Source organism: Rhinolophus hipposideros (assembly GCF_964194185.1).
Source record: "Rhinolophus hipposideros genome assembly, chromosome: 13".
Taxonomy (NCBI): Eukaryota; Metazoa; Chordata; class Mammalia; order Chiroptera; family Rhinolophidae; genus Rhinolophus; species Rhinolophus hipposideros.
The window spans coordinates 32,834,163-32,857,720 of NC_138059.1; the positions used below are offsets into that span (position 1 = coordinate 32,834,163).

The 23,558-nt window shown below is 35.4% G+C and overlaps 1 protein-coding gene across 9 annotated transcripts in view; it reads right to left on the reverse strand.

Moving 5' to 3' along the window:
• Window positions 1-23,558, reverse strand: part of VPS13B (vacuolar protein sorting 13 homolog B) — a 765,148-nt gene that overhangs the window by 623,802 nt on the left and 117,788 nt on the right. For all 9 annotated transcript variants that reach the window (XR_013994784.1, XR_013994785.1, XM_081070819.1 and 6 more), the window contains exon 16: window positions 10,710-10,834. Coding sequence is in view for 7 of the 9 variants with exons in the window: in XM_081070819.1 (XP_080926945.1) it covers window positions 10,710-10,834 (125 nt within the window). In the remaining 2 variants the exon portion in view is untranslated. The remainder of the gene's footprint in view (window positions 1-10,709; window positions 10,835-23,558) is intronic.

Below are 23,558 nucleotides of genomic sequence, written 5' to 3' on the forward strand. Positions count from 1 at the left end.
CCACATATTGTATGATTCCATTTATATGCCAGAAAAAATCAATTAATGGAGAAAGAAAATAGATTAGTAGTTACCTGGGGCTGCAGATAGGGATTAACTGTAAATGGGCATGAGGGATGTTACTGAGAAGATGAAAATGTTCTAAAACAGATTTATGGTAAACGTACCACTCAGTAAAGTTACTAGAAATCATTGAACTACACACTTGAAATGAGTGAATTTTATGCTATATAAAGTATACCTCAATAAAGCTGTTTATTAAAAAAATACAAGTTAGCAAGGCTATGGAAGGATGTGTAAGGATGCAAACCTAACTCCAACTTACAATATGCTCTCTCATTAGTGGTGGAGGGGACTGCTAACCTAAGGTCTTGATTCAGATAGGCAGAACTAAAACTGAATTCCAACTTCACCATTTATTATACGTATAAGCATTAACAAGTTAAGACAAAAATATGCATAAAGTGTTTACAATAGTGTCTCTCTCTTAAGGCTGCTGTGAAGACTAAATAAGATAAAGCATAAGACTCTTAGAACTATTCCTGGCACACATATGCTATTATTATTATTAATTCTGTATTATTAAAACTCTCCCCACAAATTTCTCACATGCCACTTATGTAAGTTGAGAAATAACTCTATTCATGAATTTTTAAAACATAAATTATATGCAAAATACAAATATAAGTATTTCTCAATGAACATAAAAAGTAACAATAAACATGAGATACAATTACAAAGTAATACTACTACATTCTGAAAGTCCAGCCAAAAAAATTAATCTCAGTAACTTATAAATTAAAGAGAATATATCTTCACATGAATTAATACTTCACAAGTATTAAAAATTTTATAACAAAATCTTTTAATTAAAGTTTACAGATTTTGGAGGTTTATTCACATAAACATTATAAAATAGGAAAATGGATATTAAGAATATAAAGCAAGGGGTGGCCAGATGGCTCAGTTGGTTAAAGCGCGAGCTCTGAAAAACAGGGTTGACGACTGAATTCCCCCATGGGCCAGTGAGCTGCGCCCTCCACAACTAGATTGAAGACAAAGAGCTGTAGCAGAGCTGCCAGAAGGGCAGCCGGACAGCTCAGTTGGTTACAGCGGGAGCTCTCAACAACAAGGGTGTCGGTTCAATTCCTGCATGGGATGGTGGGCTGCCCCTGCATCTGAACGATTGAAAACAGCGACTGGACTTGGAGCTGAGCTGTGCCCTCCACAACTGGACTGAAGGACAACGACTTGGAGCTATGGGCCCTAGAGAAACTCTGTTCCACAATATTCCCCAATAAAATTTATGAAAATTAAAAAAAAGAATATAAAGCAAGATTGCAAATATAAAATAATGTGTGTGTATATATATATATATACATATATGTGTATATATATGTGTGTTTTAAATGCTCTCATATGTTAACTTCTATGAATATTGGACATTGTTAATACATAAAATAACTGAGAAATCAAAATTTTTAAAAAGCTTACAGTAAGTCAAGAATTGTCAAGTACATTCTACAAAATCAATCAACAAAAAAGTAGAGAATGTTTTTTAAAAGCTGGAAAATAAAACAATGATATATTTGATTTATTCAATGAGTTTTCATTTATCTGTAGGAACCTATATTTCAGTTCCTTTCACTGTCTGCTCCACTAATTAGATAGTTTTCAGTTCAAGCATTAATCATTAAAAAAAAGCTGAACAGATGAATGTTGATAATTCAAAAATGTTATGCAATCAAAAACTATGTAAACATCTCCTTCAAGACCCAACACAGCTAAAAGGACAATTTTATAATTAGATTTTTAAAAGACAATATACATTTCTTCTTAAAGCAATTTTTCTCTCCTTGAAGTTCCCCTACATAACAGAATGTGTATTTTCCACTGCAATCAGGGCAGATACGTTGCCTATTTTGTTTATTGGTGCATCTCTAGCCAGGGCCCTGTAGAGTGTTGGGCACACAGTGGGCATTCATCACGTATCTGTGGAATAAAACTGAATGAATGAACAAAGAAAATCTCAAGTGTGCAAAAAGGCAAACAAACTCACTGGAAAAACTCACTGGAGTTTTAAAAAAACAAAAGTGAGGAATGCTGTTGACAAAATTAAAGAAAATATGCACCCTGTCTATTCTGGTCATCCTTTCCTGCTTTAGTCGTCCCCGTAAGAATATAAAAGAAGATTTAAGCTTGTTAAAAAGTTAGTAAAGTTAATAGAAAAAGTTAGTAGAAGATAAAAATAGAAAGTATGCGCAAAACGAAGAAAGGTTCTAACAAATGCTTGATTAATAGTGGAAAGAGGGTTTCATTAACAAAAGAGGGCAAGTGTACACCAATTCACATACAACACAGAATTCCGTAAAATGGAAGACTAAAGGAGGTTATATCATGCACAGAGGTACCGGGCACGTGGTTCATTGTTTTATGTTTCACATGAGATTTTAGCTCAAATAAAAATATCACACTTTAGTAGATAGTACTAATAAGACCTAACCAGCTATTTGCTTTACGAAGCGTTTCTTTAAACTGAGCAAATTTGCCACAAAGGGAGTTATTAAAATACAAAAGCAGAAAAAAATATTTCAATAAGTTATCCAAATCAAAAGAGAAAGCTGGTATGAGAACGAACACTTTGCACTATGAACTTTCTATATCAAATTTTACCATACGATGCAATGAGAAATTGATCAAGATGGAATATTTTCATTGTGATCATGCTTAATCACCTCTAATGTATAAGCAAATGAGATAAAATAAAGTGTATTTTCTTTTAAGGCAGTAAAATTTGGACTTATCAACCCACCATTAAGGTGTCACAAGACAGCACATTCTTATGTGTCCAATCTAAAACTTTATGTGGCAAAAGGAGCATTTTTCTATGAAAGTTCAAGTTTAGATGCAAAATGGATACATACTTTGAACAAAAAACAAATGAAGACTGTTGTAGTTCTTCCTTTCAATTGCCCTAAGCTTCTTTAAAAGATCTATACATTTTCTAGAACTGTAGAGCCCTTTGATTAAGAGCACAATTTCAGAAGTCATTCACACATTTTGATTAGTTTGAATCTTACTTGCAAGAATCATACTTTGATTCACCTATCTTTGACGCAGAAACTTGTACCAGCAATGTATGCCAGCTTCAAGAGGATCTTACAGAGCTAAAAAGCAAACTGCTGAATTTTCAGAGACTAACATATGAATCCCAGTCTATCCTGGAATGTCTAACTATGTGAGTGTTCTTATCTGCTTGGATTCGTTAAAATACATTCTTTCACTCAGACTGTAAAAAATGATGTTAACATCCATCATTACAGAAACAATCTCGTAATCATAGTAAGTGCCTTGGCTGAATTTATTTACCATTTAATCCCTCAAAGAGCTCTATTTCATTATTCTCATAGATTTCAACTTCAATAGCAATGAGCATTAGGCTTACAAAAGCATTGTTTAATGAATATTGCTCACAAAAATAAATCTGAATTCCAGTAGTACTACCACTTTTTAAAGAACCCTCCTATTTTCCAATAATTAATGTGCACTACTGTTAATAATGAAAAGGTCATCAAGCCAGTATGTATGTTGATTTCAAAACAGGAGATGTCATACAAGTGAACAACAGAAAAATCCGATTAAAAACAGGCAGAGGACCTGAACAGATACTTCTCCCAAAAAGACATACAAATGGCCCACAGGTATATGAAAAAATGCTCAACTTCACTATTAGGGAAATGCAAATCAAAACCACAATCAGACAGCACCTCATAGCTGTTAGAATGGTTATTATCAACAAATAATAACAAGTGTTGGAGAGGCTCTGGGGAAAAAGGAACCCTCATACACAACTGGTGGGAAAGTAAATTGGTACAGCCACTATAGAAAACGGTATGGAGGTTCCTCAAAAAATTAAGAACAGAATTACCATACAACCCAGCAATCATTCTTCTCGGTATCTACCAAAAAAAAAGAAAAATCTGGAAACATTTAAACATAAAGATATATGTACCCCTATGTTCACTGTAGCATTATCCACAGTGGCCAAAACATGGAAATAACCCAAGTGGCCTTCAAAAGATGATTGGATAAAGAAGATGTGGTACAGATATACAATGGCATATTACTCAGCCATAAGAAAAGATGAAATACAGTCATTTGCAACAACACAAATGGATCTTGAACTTATGCCAAGCGAAATAAGTCAGAGAAAGTCGAGAACCAAATGATTTCACTCATATGTGAATTATAAAACTGAAAGCAAGACAAACAAACAAAAGACATAGACATAGACAATAGTTGAATGGTTACCAGAGGGTAAGGGGGGAGGGAGGTAGTAGAAGAGGGAAAAGGGGGTCAAATATATAGTGATGGAAGAACTGACTCTGGATGGTGAACACACAATGCAATATACAGATGATGTATTATAGAAATGTATACTTGAAATATATATAATTTTACTAAACAATGATATTCCGATTAATTTAAAAAAAGACATGTGACCTTGTTCACAGAGAGATAATATGCAACATACTTTGGAAGTGCAAAGAAAAACTACTTTGGCTTAGAAAGTTACGGAGAACAAGAAGGTAACTTTTCAGCAGTTTATTAAAGAATGGATAGAATTGAAAGATAATTCTGTACTTTTTTTATACATTATTAGGTACTTAGTTTAATGAACTGTTTTTTAAAAATTTATTGGAGTAACAAATGGTTAGTGAAATTATATCGGTTTCAAGTGTACTAGTCTATAATACATCATCTATATATCACATTGTGTGCTCACCAATCAGAGTCAAGGAACTTTTCATAACAACCCTATGAGATAAGATGATAATCTCTCTTATAAAACTAAACCTCAGAGAAATTATGTAACTTGTCTAATGTCACACAGGGACTGAACAAGGATTATCATGGAGGGTTATCTGATTGCAAAGTCCTTGATCCCTTTCTTACCTAATGGAGTGAAGACATTCATAATCTTTTAAGAATCATCTTTCAAGGCTCAATGTACTTCTTGCCTTATATAGTAAAAGTGAATTTCCATGTACTGAGAGGCTAATTATGATAGCGCAGCTAATAAATCCTTAGCATCAGTTAATAGTGTGTATATATATTATTGTGATGCTGATCTCATAGAATTGTAGCTTTAGGGTTAGGTGTTATCTATGTTTTGATAGCCATCGTGCTACGTGTTAGGATTGGGGAAAGAATAAAGTAGAGTGCAGTGAGGGTAAAGGATATCCTGACCATGAAAACTTAGTCTTGTCAGGGAGAGCATCATCTCATAGGCATTGTCTCAATTCCTGAGTCTATGACAGCTTTGATTTATACTCATATATCCATGGCTTGAATATTTTATTGAAAGTGAGACAGCTACTTTGTGAGGCAGCCAGATTCATTGCTGGGCATCTCTCAAGTTCTTTCTTTTATAGAATCAAAATTTACTTTTTTTCTTTCATAATTATTGCTTATATCTGAACCATTTCCATACTTATAGGAATGTGGGAAAACACCTATTTCTTTATAAGATTGAGGGATTCCTTTGAGCACCCATTCCTTACTTGGCACATTGCCAGATAGCTGGGTTTTGGCAGATAAAGTGATCTCTTGCTATTCTGAAATGGAAACTGAAGCAGCCATTTTTCTGCTCTAACTCAGAAGAATACAAGAGTAAATGCTTTCAGCTTCAATGGGGAATAGGTCCTTCAAGTCTAACAAAAATGCCAATAATATTTATTTATTAGCAAACCTAGAGAATAATAAGTAACCCACCCCACAGGGCTCCAAATGATGTTTGCTCAACTGCCCTGTCCTTTATAATACACTGCAGTTTGAGGCCTCATGAATATCAAGTTGGGTGTTTTTAATGCTCCTGGAGATAGATCTTTTTGTTTCCAAAGCTACGTTTATTTTCATGTCTGCTTACTGATTAACATTCTCCTTAACAGGATGTCTTAAAAATGGGAAGATCTAACTAGAATGTTAATTGTCTTATCTCTACTTGAGTGGCAGCAGCCTGATTTTCAGCTTTGGTTCTTCTGGCATCTGGAATGTGCTTTTATGGGCTGTTTTGAACTGAAAAGAAACTCTGACATCATCTATTACAGTCTTCTCATTTCAAAGATGAAAAAGCTGAAGCCCAGAGAGGTCAAATTATGTACCTAAGAATGTAGTTAGTTGACAGCAATGCCTCGATTTGACCATCATTGTCTTGATTCAGGGCTCCTTCAACTGTACCAAACTGCTTTAAAAATTACAGTTTTTTCAAATTTTATTGTGGTAAAATATCCCTAACATAAAATTCACCATTTTAACCATTTTTAAGTATAGAATTCAGTTGCATTAAGTATATTCCCACTCTTGTGTTATCATCACTATTCATCTCCACAAATTTTATATTATGTATCCATTAAAACAATAACTCCTCATTACTCCCTACCTCCAGCTCCTGGTAGCTACTATTTTCTTTCTGTCTCTAGAATTTGACTACTGCGGGTATCTTATGTGAGTGGAATCGCTCAATATTTGTCCTTTTGTGTTTGGCTTATTTCACTTCACAGAAAGTTTTCAAGATTCATCCATGTTGGTAGCATGTATCAGAATCCCTCCTTTCTCCCGCCCCTCCCTTTCTTCCTTTGAGCCTTCGTTCCTCATAAAAGATGTTAATTTGTGATGGAGGGGAAGAAAGAGGGAGGCTCCCCTTCTTATTTCATTTTAAAGTTTGAATAATATTCGCTTAAGTATACGTACCACATTTTATTTATCCATTCATCCATCAGTGGACATTTAGGTTGTTTCCACCTTTTAGCTATTGTGAATAATGCTGCTATGAACATGGGCGTACAAATATCTGTTCCAGTCCCTGCTTTCAATTCTTGTGGGTATATACCTAGATATACAATTGCTGAATCATAAGGTAATTACTTGTTTCAGTTTTTGAGACTGTCATTCAGTTTTCCACAGAAGCTGCACCATTTTACATTCCCACCAGCAATGCACAAGGGTTCCAATTAGTCTACATCCTTACCAACAACTGTTATTTTTCATTTTTTGATAATAACTATCCTAATAAATATAAAATGGTATCTTACTGCGATTTTGATTTGCCCTTCTCTCATGATTACTGACGTTGAGCATATTTTTAAGTGCTTATTAGCCATTTGTATATCTCCTTTGGAGAAATATATATTCAAGGCCTTTGCCCATTTTTAAATTAGATTTTTCTGTTGTTGAATTAAAGGTGATTCTTATATATTGTGTATATTATTCCTGTATTATATATATGATTTTGCAAGTTTTTCCCTCACATTCGGACCACCTTGCTTTTTAACGTTAAGTCTCTCTATCTTAACCTAACTCCAAAGCCAGGAGCTGAGTCACCTCTTTTTTTTATTTTTTGCTTTTGTTTGAAATGGTTATCCTTTAGATTTGACACAGTGTTTCTTAAAATTCATATAGCTTAAGCAAGTAAAAAGTGGTCAGGTACATATTTAGAATAGTTCTACCTAATTGTGGGGTTAATTCCTTGGGTTGTTTAAAGTTTATCTTCATGGTTTCTGCTCTTCCCATTTACAGGGATGACTAACTTACAACAAACTGTTTTTCTGTAGAAAGATTTTATAAGTTTCTGTATGACAGGGGGATCTATTCCTGCTTAAGTTTCTTTTCATTTTAAACATGTTCTAAAGATACATCTCTGTTAAACTCTTCAAAAGTTATAGTTCTTGATAGTCTTTAGATTATAGACAAGTTCAAAACTACCAAATAAAATAGAATCAAAATTAAAACAAATGAACAGCCAGTTAAATCAAGTGACCATTCACCTGGTTACTACTTACTTTTACTCAGGACAAGTTTCAGGAGAACATAGAAGTTATTAAAAAAGTAGAAAGATAGGTGTCTTAGTACATAATTTTATCATGATTTGTAAATACCTCATGGTTCCCATACATCTGGGATACACATACACAAACAGACACATTTCTGTTTCTTTATTTTATTTTCAAGATTTTTATTAAATTTATTGGGGTGACATTGGTTAGGAAAATTATATAGGTTTCAAGTATACAATTCAGTAATACATCATCTATCTTTTACACTGTGTGATCATCACCCAGAGTCAGTTCTTCCATCACCATATATTTGACCACCTTTACCCTCTTCTACCACCCCCCTTCGTCCTTACCCTCTAATAACGACTAAACTGTTCTGAGTTTTTGTTTGTTGGTCTTGTTCGTTTGTTGCTTTCATTTTATAATTCACATATGAGTGAAATCACTTGGTTCACAACTTTTGTGTGATTTATTTTGCTAGGCACGATAATTTCAAAATAAATCCCTGTTACTGCAAAAGGCAGTATTTCATCTTTTCTAATGGCCAAGTAATAGTCCATAGATAACTGAATAAAGAAATTGGAGTTTAGTAATAGCTTGCTCATTAAGGCTAAACTATATTAATAGGAACAGTTAAATGGGAGAAAAATAACTTATTTTCAATATTACATTAACCACATATTTTTAAAAATTTATTTGCAAACCTAATTCAAGTAAATGGTAATTAGTCTGAAACTTCATACACAATTAAAGGTTCAATTTAAAAATATTTTTAAACACAAAAAAATAAACTGTTTTGATAATTTACATAAACTCTCGATTTTCATTGCTAAGTTAAACATACCAACTAAATTTCTTTTCAATATGCTATAAAATACCCTTGTTTCAAAAGCTGTAGCTTGTTGTAAATATGCTCTTCTCATTATTGAATGAAATATATACACAGCATCATAAATGTGCTTTAAGAAACTCTGGAATGTGCATTTTAAAAATCCAAATGAAACAGCTTGTATAACTTGAGGAAGGGAGAGACCATGAATGCAAACAGAGTTCACATTTAATGACATATCCAGGGTGCCTTACTAAAAAAAAAAATCCTTACTCCCTGCATGAGTTAAATAAATCTCTCAGTTCTCATGTGATTTTGATTTAATTCAAGCACTAGATGATATATTTTATCTGGCATTTTATTCATTTCACATAACTAAGATACATCTCAGTTTACTGAGGTTTGTATTTATTACTTTCAATATACAGTTGCTAAGAATAGATTAATTACAGTTTACTTTCTATTTATTAAGGGAAAAAATTTAAAGAAACTATTTCAAAGCAATATACTTCTGTGAAGTATAGCAAAAATATCAGTGAAATAATGAGAAGCGGTCTTAACTACAAAAAAGCAAGTCATATCCAAATAAATATTAGCATTCTGTGATCTCACACTTTTATCATTTAATTGGAATATTTTCTTTTAGATTTCAGGAGAAATATTTTAAGTCACATTTGCCAATATTTTAGTAAGCCCTACAAGTCCCTAAATTAAGCCTGGCACATTTAAATATTCAATATTTTTCATATGAAGGTTTTAATTCATTTTGGAAATTTGGGCTTTTTATTTTTAAAAGTTAAGCATTTTCTACAGTAAATTGCACTATGTTTTTAATAAAATTTCAGTGTTATGAATGATAAGTACATAATTGAGATAAAAGTATTCACAAATATCTATTAAAGCTGATATCAACATATTTCTTAATAGGTCAGAATATAAAATTGACTCAAATGCAACATGCTATGTATCCAAAAATATAGTTTGAAAATGAATCTCTAAACAACACAATGAGTGACAAGAACAAAATTAAACCTATCAAGAGAAAATAAGAATAATCATTTAATAATGGTTTCATCTAGTAGAAAAACTAGTTCCAAGATTTAATTAACTACAATTTCAGGGTTTTTAAACATTTTCTGCATCAATAGGAAATTTCTTTGAAAATGTGAGCATTTACTTTACAAATGTTATTCTAAAAGTTATATATTATTTAAAAAACAGTATTAGCAAATGAAATACTTAATATAAAGAAATTAATATTTTTTTTTGAAATGTATGTGGCCTTTCATAAGTAACTAATGGAAAATGTATCCTCTAAAAATAAGTTTCTTAATTAGGATGAGAAAGCAAAGATATATTCCAAACAATTGAAATAATCTAAATTTTAAAATGTAGAACTATGTCACTATAATTTCATATATTGAAACAATTATTTCTTTAATATATTAACAGTTTGCTTTCAACTAAATGAAAGGTATAAATCTCTTTGAATTTAGGGAAATATGACCTCCAAATAGAATAACCCAATACCGATTGAAAATAAGAGCTAAAATCAATTTCTTCCAAAATTCAGTGATTACACATAAACACGTCAAATATTTTAAATGTATGTCATGGGTATACTTTTCTCACTAGCTATGAATACACATAAAATTTTTATTTAAGTGGTAAATACGTTGGCCTTAATATTAACATGCAACTTTCCCTTTAATCTTTGTATCCTCTCAAAAAGGAAAAAAAAAGTATTTACCCTTGCAATCCCTGTGTATGAAACAGCGACATTTTACAATAGCTCTAACATGGATTAAGTTATTATTTATTACCTCAACAACAGTCATCACTACCACAAAAGCTACTATGACCTAATACACTTGAGACATGAAAAAGAGATTTTTAGTATCTCAGTAAAAGACAGTATAAATTCAGATAATTTTCTAAGATTTGTATAAAACTAACACCCTAGCATAGACAGATTTAATGTGTTTTTTCCCCTCCTAAGATAATAAATAAAAATTACCATAAACCACATTCAACATAATACTTACCAGCATGTGGGTAGTTTCAGAAGTTTACCATAAAGAGCAGTGCTGAAAGAGGGAATGAGCGGCACAGGTAAGCAGTAAGATCCCCTATAATCCAAAGAAGTCAGTCCTGCCTGGAAACCAAATATCTGAAACAAAAAAGAAAGATCCAAATGTTCACAAAGTTTTAATAAGCACAGGATGAAATACGTCAGTTTCAATTTGCTCTACAACAGCTGCACACTAAATATGTGCCAATGTCTTTTTCCACTTCCGAAACATCAACATTTTATTTTATTCAATTTGACATTAAATAGTCAGAATTAAGAGATTTAAATATACACTATTTCTTTCACATCCCTACTCTTTGTTTTAGACTAACTTTTTAAGTTTCACATTTTATTTCTATACATAATTCTCATTCAGTGTTTTATTGCCTGCTAAAATGCACATATTTTCTAATAGAAACAATTGATTCTGTTGTGCACATGGTAGATATTAACATTAACAAATTACTATTAATATCATTTAATGCCTAAAAGAGCATTAACTACAACAAGAACAATCGTAAAAATGTATTTTGCCTTCAAATTACATTACGCACACACAAAAAGAATATCCAAATATATTCTAAACTGTTACATCTTTTCCCTTTTGTGGGTGAATATAATTGTAGGTCTGAGGCTTTTTCACCCAGGAAATTTGGAACACAGTATAAATTGTTCTTCATACATTTATATTTAAAATGAACAGATCATACTCAAAGATTTTACAAGCATTCTCTGAAATTTCTGAACACTATTTGCCTTTATAGGAAGAATCAACATAACTACATTTTTTCACGAAACATTGCAGAGAACTAAATACGATTATTTCTGCTCCAGTTATTTCCAATAAGGTGAAAGATTAGCATCTCAAACAGGAAATACTGGCACACAGGGACACAAAACAGAGTTATTTCTTTTCCAACAACATGGAAAAGCAGCTTAACTCCAACACTTATCTTTCATTATTATTTTTTATTCCTTCGGTTTATAAAGCACTGACTTTCCTATCTCTAGGATTAACAGTTAACTGCCCAATTCTATAGTGAAACATGTTTAAAAATTCTCAATAACTAATTTTCAAAACAAAATATTTTCACTTAATAAACATAAACCAATGATCATTTTCTTAGATAGTATTAAGCTACCTCCAATGGTTTCAAAACACTGGATGTCAAATCCTTCCCTCTAAATTCAGTTTTCATGAAGCAAAAAAAAATTTTTTTTTTGAAATAAGACATTAGTTAGATTACATACTTTCAGAGAAAACTGCATTTCAAAGGACTTACCTATCAACCTAATTACTATTAAGGAAAATGAAAACACCTATTAATTCCTGTAATTCCCGCTATTAACCAAGTGGTAAAAAATACTAAATTGAGAAAAAGGAAAAAAAACATGTTTCTAATACTTAAGTAATCAACTTTAAAAATTAAGTTATTCCACATTCATTCCCTTTGAAGACTTGTTCTGAGCAACACTGTATACCAAGAACTTCTGGACACTGCAATTTTAACACTTCGTGTTTCCTCTGAAAGACCCATTATGTAAAGGACCCTGAAGTTTACAACTATTAATACCATTTAATACAAAACATGATTATTAAACAATTCCCAACCTCCAAATATTTCTAGAGTATAGAGTACATAGAGATATTTTATCACATTAGAATATCTATGTCCAATAAAGAACTTTCTTAAGCTACTTTCTCATAGGCTATAAAATGCCCTAGCAGTGTAATCAGACACTATCATTAACTGTACTGAAGGAAACTGGGTGTAGATGAGATCCCCTGCTGTTCGTTTGCAGAACTGCAAAGGACTCTGGGGAAACTACATATCATTTTGTAATTTTTTACAGCTTTTAGTAAATTTCCATGTTGCTTCCAACAGAACATTCAAGCAAGTATAAATCATAAATGAAAGAGGACCTATCTATTATACTGCATCAAAAATAATTATTTCGAGAGAGTGACGTCATGGGAATGGCGGCAGCAGGGCGCTCTTTTTGAATCCTCCCCGAGATTTTCTGGCAATCGGGACATATAGCACATCATGAGTCCTTTGCTCATCACGCAGAACAGCAGGGGACTCGTGAAGGAATTACCTGAAGGTGCGCACTGATTGCGAGCAGGAGAAGAGGCAGGACAGCGAAGCAGAAGCGCGCTCCCTCCCCACCACGGCGGAGCCGAGGCCGGTGGGCGACCGTGGCGCCCAGGACGGAGTGCAGACTCGTGGAAGGTTTGCTTTGGGGTGCGCTAGTTGGGCAAGCGGGGGAGGACGAAGGGGCGTGAAGTGGAAATGCGCCCCCCTCCACGGCGGAGCCCAGGCGGGACAGTGACCACTGCGCGGCTCCCAGGACAGAGCGGAGACTCATGGAAGGTTTGCTTTGGGGTGCACTAGTTTGGCGAGCGAGGGACAAGCGAGGAGGGCAAGAGGAAACGTGCCGCGCTCTCCACACTCCCCATGGTAGAGCCAAAGCCCTGCAGCGTGCCCACAGCAGCACCGGCAGGCAGCACCCTGGGCTCTAGAGTCCCACGGGAGCCCAGGGTGCAGCGGAGAGCGCAGGGTCCAGGAGGTGGGCTCTTTCCCTGCATCCCACAGCTGATTGCTCCGCTGGGGCGGGCAGCTCGTGGGCCCTAGGGCAGACAAAGAACTCAGACGCCACACCTGGGCCCCTCACCCCACTTTTCAAATCCTCCACCCGCCCTTCGAGAGACTTAAACTGACCCATGAACTGAGGAGTAGTGTCACATTACAGAGGGGAATCTGTGCTCAGGCGCTGGGAAGACTGGCAGCCAGCTCTGTCTGACCTTCGGAAGAGGCTGGGAGCAGGATTTTTACTGAATGAGGAGAGAGGAGACTCCCACACCCCCAGCCACCAGCTTTTCGGGCCTGCAGGAGGAGTGTGATGTGGCTGGCCTGGGAGAGAGAAGACCCCTCCATCCCCAGCCCCCACCCTCTCTGGCTGGCCTGGGCGGGGCAAGGGCAACCGCGGAAGCACTCCCTGAGTTCAGCAGTAAGCGGCAAACATAGCTCGTGGCTTTCAGCAGCTTAGAAATCTCTCGCCGGCCCCCTCCCACACACCCACGGAAGGAGGGCCCTAAGACTCAGGAGTACTGGGCACAGGGCTGGTGGAGCTACTCTCAGCGTGCATTTGTACAGCAAAGGACAGAAATTGCACGGTCTCTCTGAAAACTGTCATCCAGACCCCTCAACCCCTCGCATTTAAATCTACACTCCCAAATTCACTCTGGGCACCAGGTGACCAGCGCTGCCTGCGCAATAGGCAGGGAACTCTTTGGCACAGCAGAGGACAACCTGGAGATAACTCAGTGGGCTTAAGCCGAGACTGGTGCTGCTTCCTATTTTGCTTTGCTTGGTGTTGTTCTTTTTTTTTTTTTTTTTTATCCTGCTTGTTGTGATTTGCTTTGTTCTGTCTTTATTTCTTTGATATCTTTGCCTATGTTGAGTGGGGTTGTCAGTTGTATTTTACATGTGAATGGACTTGATTTGTTTTCTTTGTTGTTGTTGTTGTTGTTGTACTTGGTAACTTGATTTGTGCTGAAACTGCCCTAACAGGGCCCAGCTTAAGAGGCACAAGATTCAACATATCCACAAGCCAACTCTGGACCAAACCAGAGTACTACCGGGTTTGACCTACAAGTCATACACCCAGAGGGAATTCTCTGAAGGCACATAAGCCCATAGAGGCCAAACATCATTTAAGTGACCAACCCTCACCAAGCAGAACACCCTGTGGTGGGCAGAGCCAAGTCTCACAACTAGACGGCCTAGGAGTTAAACCCACCTACTCACAAGCAAAAAGCAATTAAAGTTCTTCTTGAACGGGACAATATACTAAACACACGAGCCACCTTTGGAGCACATGCTGAGGAAAAGAAAGAAGTAGTCCAAGTCAAATATGAAGGACTACATAAGATAACCCAGCAAGAACTAAGAGCTCTAGGGGATCTTCCTAATACATCAAAGGAAACACAGAGAGTCAGTCAGAATGGGGAGACAAAGAAATATGTCCCAAATAAAAGAACAGAAGAAACCTCCACAACTGGAACCAAATGAAGCAGAGGTAACCAACCTGTCAGAGACAGAGTTCAGAACACTGGTGATAAGAATGTTTAAGGAGCTTAGAGAAGACATAAAGAAGGATGTAAAAATCATAAAGAACAACCTGTTAGAACTAAAAAAGGATGTAGAAATCTTAACGAACAACCAGCTAGAACTAAAGAACACAATTACCGAAATTAAGAACTCACTTGAAGGAATGACCAGCAGGTTAGATGAAGCAGAGGATCGAATCAGCGACTTAGAAGACAAGTTAGCAGAGATTACCCAAACTGAACAACAGAAAGAAAAAAGAATAAAAAACAATGAAGACAGGTTAAGAGACCTCTGGGATAACATCAAGCGCAACAACATGCGCATCATAGGAATACCAGAAGGCGAAGAGAGGAAGCAAGGGATTGAGAACATATTTGAGGTAATAATGTCCGGAAACTTCCCTAACCTGATGAAGGAAACCAACATACAAGCCCAGGAAGTGCAGAGAGTTCCAACCAGGATAAACCCAAACAGGCCCACACCAAGACACATTATAGTTAAAATGGCAAAGCTTAAAGACAAAGAGAGAATCTTAAAAGCAGCGAGAGAAAGGCAGAAGGTTACATACAAGAGAACTCCCATAAGACTATCAAATGACTTTGCTACAGAAACATTGAAGGCCAGGAGGGAATGGCAGGAGATACTCAAAGTGATGGAAAACAAAGGCCTACAACCTAGATTGCTTTATCCAGCAAGGCTATCATTTAAAGTTGATGGAGAGATAAAGAGCTTCCGAGAAAAGAACAAACTGAAAGAATTTATTACAACCAAGCCAGCATTGCAGGAAATACTAAAAGGACTTCTGTAAATAGAAGAAAGATGAAAACAATTTACTACAAATTTAAAAATGGCAATAACTATATACCTATCAATAATCACTTTAAATGTAAACGGATTAATGCTCCAATTAAGAGACATAGGGTGGCTGAGTGGAAAAGAAAGCAAGACCCTTGTATATGCTGTATAAAAGAGACTTACCTCAGATCAAAAGACACACACAGGCTGAAAGTGAAGGGTGGGAGTAACATATTTCATGCAAATGGAAGCGAAAAAAAAGCTGGAGTTGCAATACTTATATCTGACAAAATAGACTTTAAAATGAAGAACATATTAAAAGACAAAGATGGGCACTATATAATAATAAAGGGATCAATCCGACAAGAGGATATAACCCTAGTAAACATCTATGCACCTAACATAGGAGCACCTAAATACATAAAACAGGTACTGATGGGCATAAAGACAGAGATCAACAGCAACACTATCATAGTAGGAGACTTCAACACACCTCTGACAACAAGGGACAGGTCCTCCAGACAGAAAATCAATATGGAAACAACAGCCTTAAATGATACTTTGGAGCAGTTGGATTTAATTGATATTTTCAGAGCATTTCACCCCAATGCTGAAGAATACACGTTCTTCTCAAGTGCACATGGAACATTTTCCAAGATAGATCATATGTTAGGACACAAAACAAGCCTTGATAAATTTAAGAAAATTGAAATCATACCAATTGTCTTCTCTGACCACAATGCTATGAAATTAGAAATGAACTACAGGAAAAAAAACCCAGGAAGACACACCAATTCATCAAGGCTGAATAACATGTTACTAAATAATGAATGTGTCAAGTAGGAGATCAAGGAAGAAATCAAAAGATATCTCGACACAAACGAAACTGAAAACACGACGACCCAAAATCTATGGGATGCCAGAAAAGCAGTCCTAAGAGGGAAATTCATAGCATTGCAGGCCTACCTAAAGAAACAAGAAACATCACTAATTGACAGTTTATCTTCACACTTAAGGGATCTGGAAAATGAACAGCAAAATAAGCCCAAAGGGAGCACAAGGAAGGAGATAATAAGGATCAGAGCAGAAATAAACGAAACAGAAACCAGAAAAACAATACAAAAGATCAATGAATCCAAGAGTTGGTTCTTAGAGAAAATAAAATTGACAAACCTTTAGCTAGACTCATTAAAAACAGGAGAGAGATGACCCAAATTAATAAAATCAGAAATGAAAGAGGAGAAGTGACAACAGACACCACAGAAATACAAAAAATTTTAAGAAATTACTATGAGGAACTATATCCCAACAAATTTGACAATCTGGAAGAAATGGACAATTTTCTAGAGGCGCACAACCTTCCAAGGCTAACTCAAGAAGAAACAGAAAGCCTGAACAGTCTGATTACCACCAGGGAAATTGAATCAGTAATCAATAATCTCCCAACAAACAAAAGCCCTGGACCAGATGGCTTTACAGGTGAATTTTTCAAAACGTTCAAAAAGGAATTATCACCTATTCTCCCCAAGCTCTTCCAAAAAATCCAGAAGGAAGGAAGACTCCCAAACACTTTCTACGAAGCCACTATCACCCTGATCCCAAAAGCAGACAAAGACACCACAAAAAAAAAAAAAAAAAAAAAACTACAGGCCGATATCTCTAATAAACATAGATGCAAAAATCCTCAACACAATATTAGCGAACAGAATTCAGCAATACATTAGAAAGATCATACACCATGATCAAGTGGGATTCATCCCTGGTATGCAAAAAAGTTCAACATCCGCAAATCAATTAATGTGATACACCACATTGACAACATGAAAAATAAAAATCACATGATCATATCAATAGATGCAGAAAAAGCATTTGATAAAATACAGCAACCTTTTATGATAAAAACCCTTAAGAAAGTGGGAATACAGGGATCATATCTTAACATAATAAAGGCCATATATGACAAACCCACAGCTAACATCATACTCAATGGGGAAAAGCTAAAACCATTCCCCCTAAGATCAGGAACAAGACAAGGTTACCACCTTTCTCCACTTCTATTCAACGTAGTGCTGGAAGTTCTAGCCACAGCAATCAGACAAGAGAAAGAAATAAAAGGCATCCAAATTGGTAAGGAGGAAGTAAAATTATCACTATATGCAGATGATATGATACTATATCTAGAGAACCCTAAAGACTCCACCAAGAAACTATTAGAACTGATAGATGAATTTAGTAAAGTAGCAGGATATAAAATTAATATTCGGAAATCAGTTGCATTTGTATATACCAATGATAAAATATCAGAAGGAGAAATTAAGAAAACAATTCCATTTACAATTGCTCCAAAGACTATAAAATACCTGGGAATAAATCTAACTAAAGATGTAAAAGATCTGTACTCAGAAAATTATACGACACTGAAGAAAGAAATGAAAGAAGACATAAATAGATGGAAACACATTCCATGTTCATGGATACGAAGAATTAATATAGTTAAAAAGTCCATACTGCCTAAGTCAATATACATATTCAACGCAATTCCTATCAAACTACCAATGACGTTTTTCACAGAAATAGAACATATAATCCTAAAATTTATATGGGACCACAAAAGACCCCGGAGAGCCTCAGCAATCTTGAGAAATAAGAACAAAGTGGGAGGTATAACGATACCTGACTTCAAACTATACTACAAGGCTACAGTAATCAAAACAGCATGGTACTGGCATGAAAATAGACACATAGATCAATGGAACAGAATAGAGAGTCCAGAAGTAAACCCATGCCTATATGCCCATCTAATCTACGACAATGGAAGCAACAATGTACAATGGGGTAAAGACAGTCTGTTCAATAAGTGGTGTTGGGAAACCTGGACAGACACATGCAAGAAAATGAAGCTGGACCACCTCCATACACCATATACAAAAATAAATTCAAAATAGCTTAAAACTTAAATGTAAGATCTGAAACCATAAAATACCTAGAAGAAAATATAGGAAGAAACTTCATGGACATTACCCGGAGTAAGATTTTCACTGATATATCCCCTTGCACGAGGGAAGTAAGAGGAAAAATAAACATGTGGGATTACATCAAACTAAAAAGCTTTTTCACAGCAAAGGAAACCATCAATAAAACAAAAAGGGATCCTACTGCATGGGAAAAGATATTTGCCAATGATATATCTGATAAGGGATTAATATCACAAATCTATAAAAAACTTACTCAACTCAACTCCAAAAAAACAAACAACCCAATTAAAAAATGGGCAGAGGACTTGAGGAGACATTTTTCTAAAAAGGACATACAGATGTCAAACAGACATATGAAGAAATGCTCAATCTCACTAACCATCAGAGAAATGCAAATAAAAACCACAATGAGATACCACCTCACTCCAGTCAAAATGGCTATCATCAATAAATCAACAAACAACAAATGCTGGCGCGGATGTGGAGAAAAGGGAACGCTAGTGCACTGTTGGTGGGATTGCAGATTAGTGCAGCCACTATGGAAAACAGTATGGAGGTATCTCAGGAATCTGAAAATGGAACTACCCTATGATCCAGTAATTCCACTCCTAGGCATCTACCCGGAGAAATCCAAAACTCCAATTCAAAAATCTGTATGCACTCCTATGTTTATTGCAGCACTTTACACAATAGCCAAGATATGGAAACAACCGAAATGCCCATCGGTAGATGACTGGATTAAGAAGCTGTGGTACATTTATACAATGGAGTATTACGCAGCCATAAAGAAGAAAGAAATCTTATCATTTGCAACAACACGGATGGATGTAGAGAACATTATGTTAAGTGAAATACGTCAGAAAGAGCAACACAGGTACCATATGATCTCACTTATATGCGGAATCTAGAGAAAATAATATGTGAATGTACTAATCAGAAACAGTTTTGGGGACACAAAGGAAAAACCGAGAGTTGTTAGATGGGCGGGGGGGTGGGAGGGGAGGATAAGGGGAAAGGTGAAGGGATTAGGAAGCAGCTGGTAACCACAAGATGGCATCACGGTTTTTTGAAAATTAATTTGGGGAACGTATTCAATAATGTTGTAAAGATTTTGTTGGGTATCCGATGGACATGCGTCCTATTTGGGAGACCACCTCAGGGATACTGTGGATGCCTGATCATGGCATTGTACACCAGAAGCTAAACGTTAATGAATGCCAACTATAATTTTTTTTTATATATAATGTGATGGCTCGGTGTGAGGTCGGAGGGTTAGTGGATGGGGGTTGGGGGGTTCACAGTGTGAGGGATATAAATGATGAACGTCTAAGTATTACCTTGTCTTGTACACCTGAAACTAATAAATTAAATAAATAAAAAATCAAAAAAAAATAATTATTGCAAGATAGCCAATTTTCAACTCTCTTTTAAATTACAGCAATAAGATACATATGTTTACAATATCAATATCAACATAATCTAATAACTTAATCTTCACCAAGGTTACAAAACTTTATCTAGGAAAAAGGAAACCTAGCACAGAATAAATTAAGGTTGTTTCACCAAAGATAGTACATATATTCAGAAAGACAATAAAAGTACTGCAAAGTACTGTAGTCCGAAAGAATAAGAATGTATGAAGCAGTAACTGTAACCACTAATAGAAATTTTAGCTGATGAAAATGTCAACTTGAATAAGATGACTTACATATCACATTAAATGAAAAGTTAAACTCGTTGTGTCATCTTAAAAAAAATATACAATCTATATTTTTTTTATTTCACTAATGAAGTTTTTTTTTTATTAGTTTCAGGTGCACAAGACAAGGTAATATTTAGACGTTCATCATTTATATCCCTCACACTGTGGACCCCCTTCCCCCATACCCCCATCCACTATCCCTCCGACATCGCAGGGAGCCATCACATTATATATGTAAAATTATAGTTGGCATTCATTATTGTTTAGCTTCGGTGTACTGTGCCGTGATCAGGCATCTACAGCATCCCTGAGGTGGTCTCCCAAATGGGACACGTGTCCATCGGATACCCTACAAAATCTTTACAACATTATTGATTACGTTCCCCAAATTAATTTTCAAAAACCCTGAGGCCATTTTGTGGTTACCGACTGTTTTTTAATCCCCTCACCTTCCCCCTTATCTCCACCCCCCTGCCCATCTAACAACCCTCAGTTTTTCCTTTGTCCCCAAAACTGTTTCTGATTAGTTCATTCACTTATTCTTTTCTATATTTTAACACTTTAAAACATTCTTGAATTAACATCTGATATCAAAGAAACTATAGCAGAATTAAAAACATAAAACAACTTATTTCTAATACGTTTTTTAAAAAGATTGGTATGCTAACTTAGGATTTTCAATGGTAAAAAGACCAAAAATATAAAAAGCACACACTAATTGTAAGTAACAATGAAAACACATAAGTATGATGTAAAACAAATCATTTTTATGCTGTTGGTTTTATAAGACATTCAGTATGTTAGTATAACCACAAATCCTAAAGACATGTCCCTTTCTTAAAGGGACAAAAGAAAAAAAATCAAGCATTATCTCTATGTCAAAAGTTAATCTGTATATACTAATACATTGGAACTTGTAAAAACTGCATAAAGAATGATTTTGGGGGCAGCCAGTTAGCTCAGTTGGTTAGAGCACGATGCTTGGAACACCAGGGTTGCCGGTTCAATCCCCACATGGGCCAGTGTGAGCTGTGCCCTCCACAACTACCATGTTTCCCCGAAAATAAGACCTAGCCAGACAATCAGCTCTAATGCATCTTTTGGAGCAAAAAATTAATATAAGTAAAATATTATACTTATATTATATACTTATACTTATAGTAAAGTAAGTATAGTAAAGTAAGTATAGTAAATATACTTATATACTATACTTATCGTAAAATAAGACCAGGTCTTATGTTAATTTTTGCTCCAAAAGATGCATTAGAGCTGATTTTCCACTTACATCTTAATTTCAGGGAAACACAGTAGACTGAAACACCTACTTAACTTGGAGCTGATGGGTTCTCGAAAAACACAAATAAAATAAATAAAAGTTTAAAAGCAAAGAAAGATTATAACTAGAAATCTTATGTTATATGTTGTTCATTCTTACAGCATAAGAATGAACACTTTAGAAAAAAAAGCCTTCAGGGGAAAAGGATGGAACCAGATCTAGCTGATTAAAAATTAGAACTTTAGAGCCAGAACTGCTTGTTGATTATTTGACTAAATCATCTCATTTCACATATGGGAAAAATGAAGTCCAAAAAGGATAAAAGGACTTCTTCAACATTACATATTGCTAGAACAGCAATATAATGCTTCATTTGATTTAGCTCATCATTAGCTTACAATTTCACTCTGCCTTGATTCCTCCCTCAATTTCCTACTTCCTCCTCTCCAAAAAAGTATGATTGATTCTCCACTTTTTCTTGAAGAAACAAGAAACAATCTTTCTCACCACTACTTCTCTAACCATCAGCAAAATTCTATTTCTCACCTTCCATCCAAAATATCTTCAAACAGTAGCCTGGAGAATGCAAATTCTTTTTCACTGCCTACTCATTCCTTAAACCCACGAAATCCAGTTTCTGTTCATGTATCATGTTCACACACAAAAAAAACTGTGAACTGAAACTGATGCTTAGGTTCTTTTCTTACGGAGAGAACTGAAGTATTATCTCTTGATTATTTTCCCGCAATAATTTAAGTGAGGAATCAATAAATAATAGTGACTTTTCAATCACCCACAATTTTAAAAATATGAATACTGTCATTCTGTTACATATACTATTTAAAAAACAAAATCCTTCAAAATACAGTAATGATTACAACTCAACAGTGAAAAGACAAATACAGTGGTATCTCGGTTTTCAAACGTCTCCATTGATGACGACTTCGGTTTACAAACGCCATAAATTTTATGGATCTATGGTATCATTAGATAGTAAAATTTATGTTAACTTTGCAGTTCTAGGGGTTGATTTTAATGGTCTGGAACAGATTAATCCATTTAGCATTACTTTCTATAGGGAAACCATGCCTCAGTTTTCGAACGTTTCAGAACTCGAACGGTCTTCCAGAACAGATTACTTTCGGAAACCAAGGTACCACTGTAACTCAATTTTCAAATGAGCAACGACTTGTATAGATATTTCTCCAAAAAAAGATATGCAAATGGCCAATAAGCACATAAAAAGATGTTCAACATCAGTCATTAAGAAAATGTGAATCAAAACCACAGTGATATGCCACTTCACAACGACTAAGATGACTAAAATAAAAAAGAGAATAAATAACAAGTGTTAGTGTCAATGTGGAGAAATATAAACCCTCATTCACTGCTACCGGAACAGTAAAATAACGTAACAATCCCTTTGGAAAAAAAGTTTCTCAGTCCCTACAAATAATAAAGAGTTACCAAATGACCAGTATGAGTAACTAAGTAACTCCATACTTAGCTATATACCCGAGAGAAATTAAAACCACGTGTTCACACAAAAACCTATACACAGACAGAAAACCAAGATGGCGCAGTAGGTAAATGCTGTGCTTACCTTCTCTCACAACCACATCAAAATTACAACTAATCTACAAAACAACTATTATTGAGAATCGCCTAAAATCTAGCTGAACTGAAGCCCTTCAACTGAGGATGCATAGAAGAAGCCACCTCCAGACTGGTAGGAGGGGCAGAGACCTGGACTGGGCTGGTCCCACACCCCCATGTATCCATTAAAGATCTGAAGGGATATTTTGGCTGTGAGGGTCTCCCTGATCCCCCAGAGGAATGAGACATCCCAGCCCACCCCAGCCCAGGGTTCCAGTGCCAGCTAGAGAAGTTCCCATAATTTCCAGTTGTGAAATCCAGTGGAAATTGTGACTGAGTGAGACTGAGGGCGGCGCACTCCCAG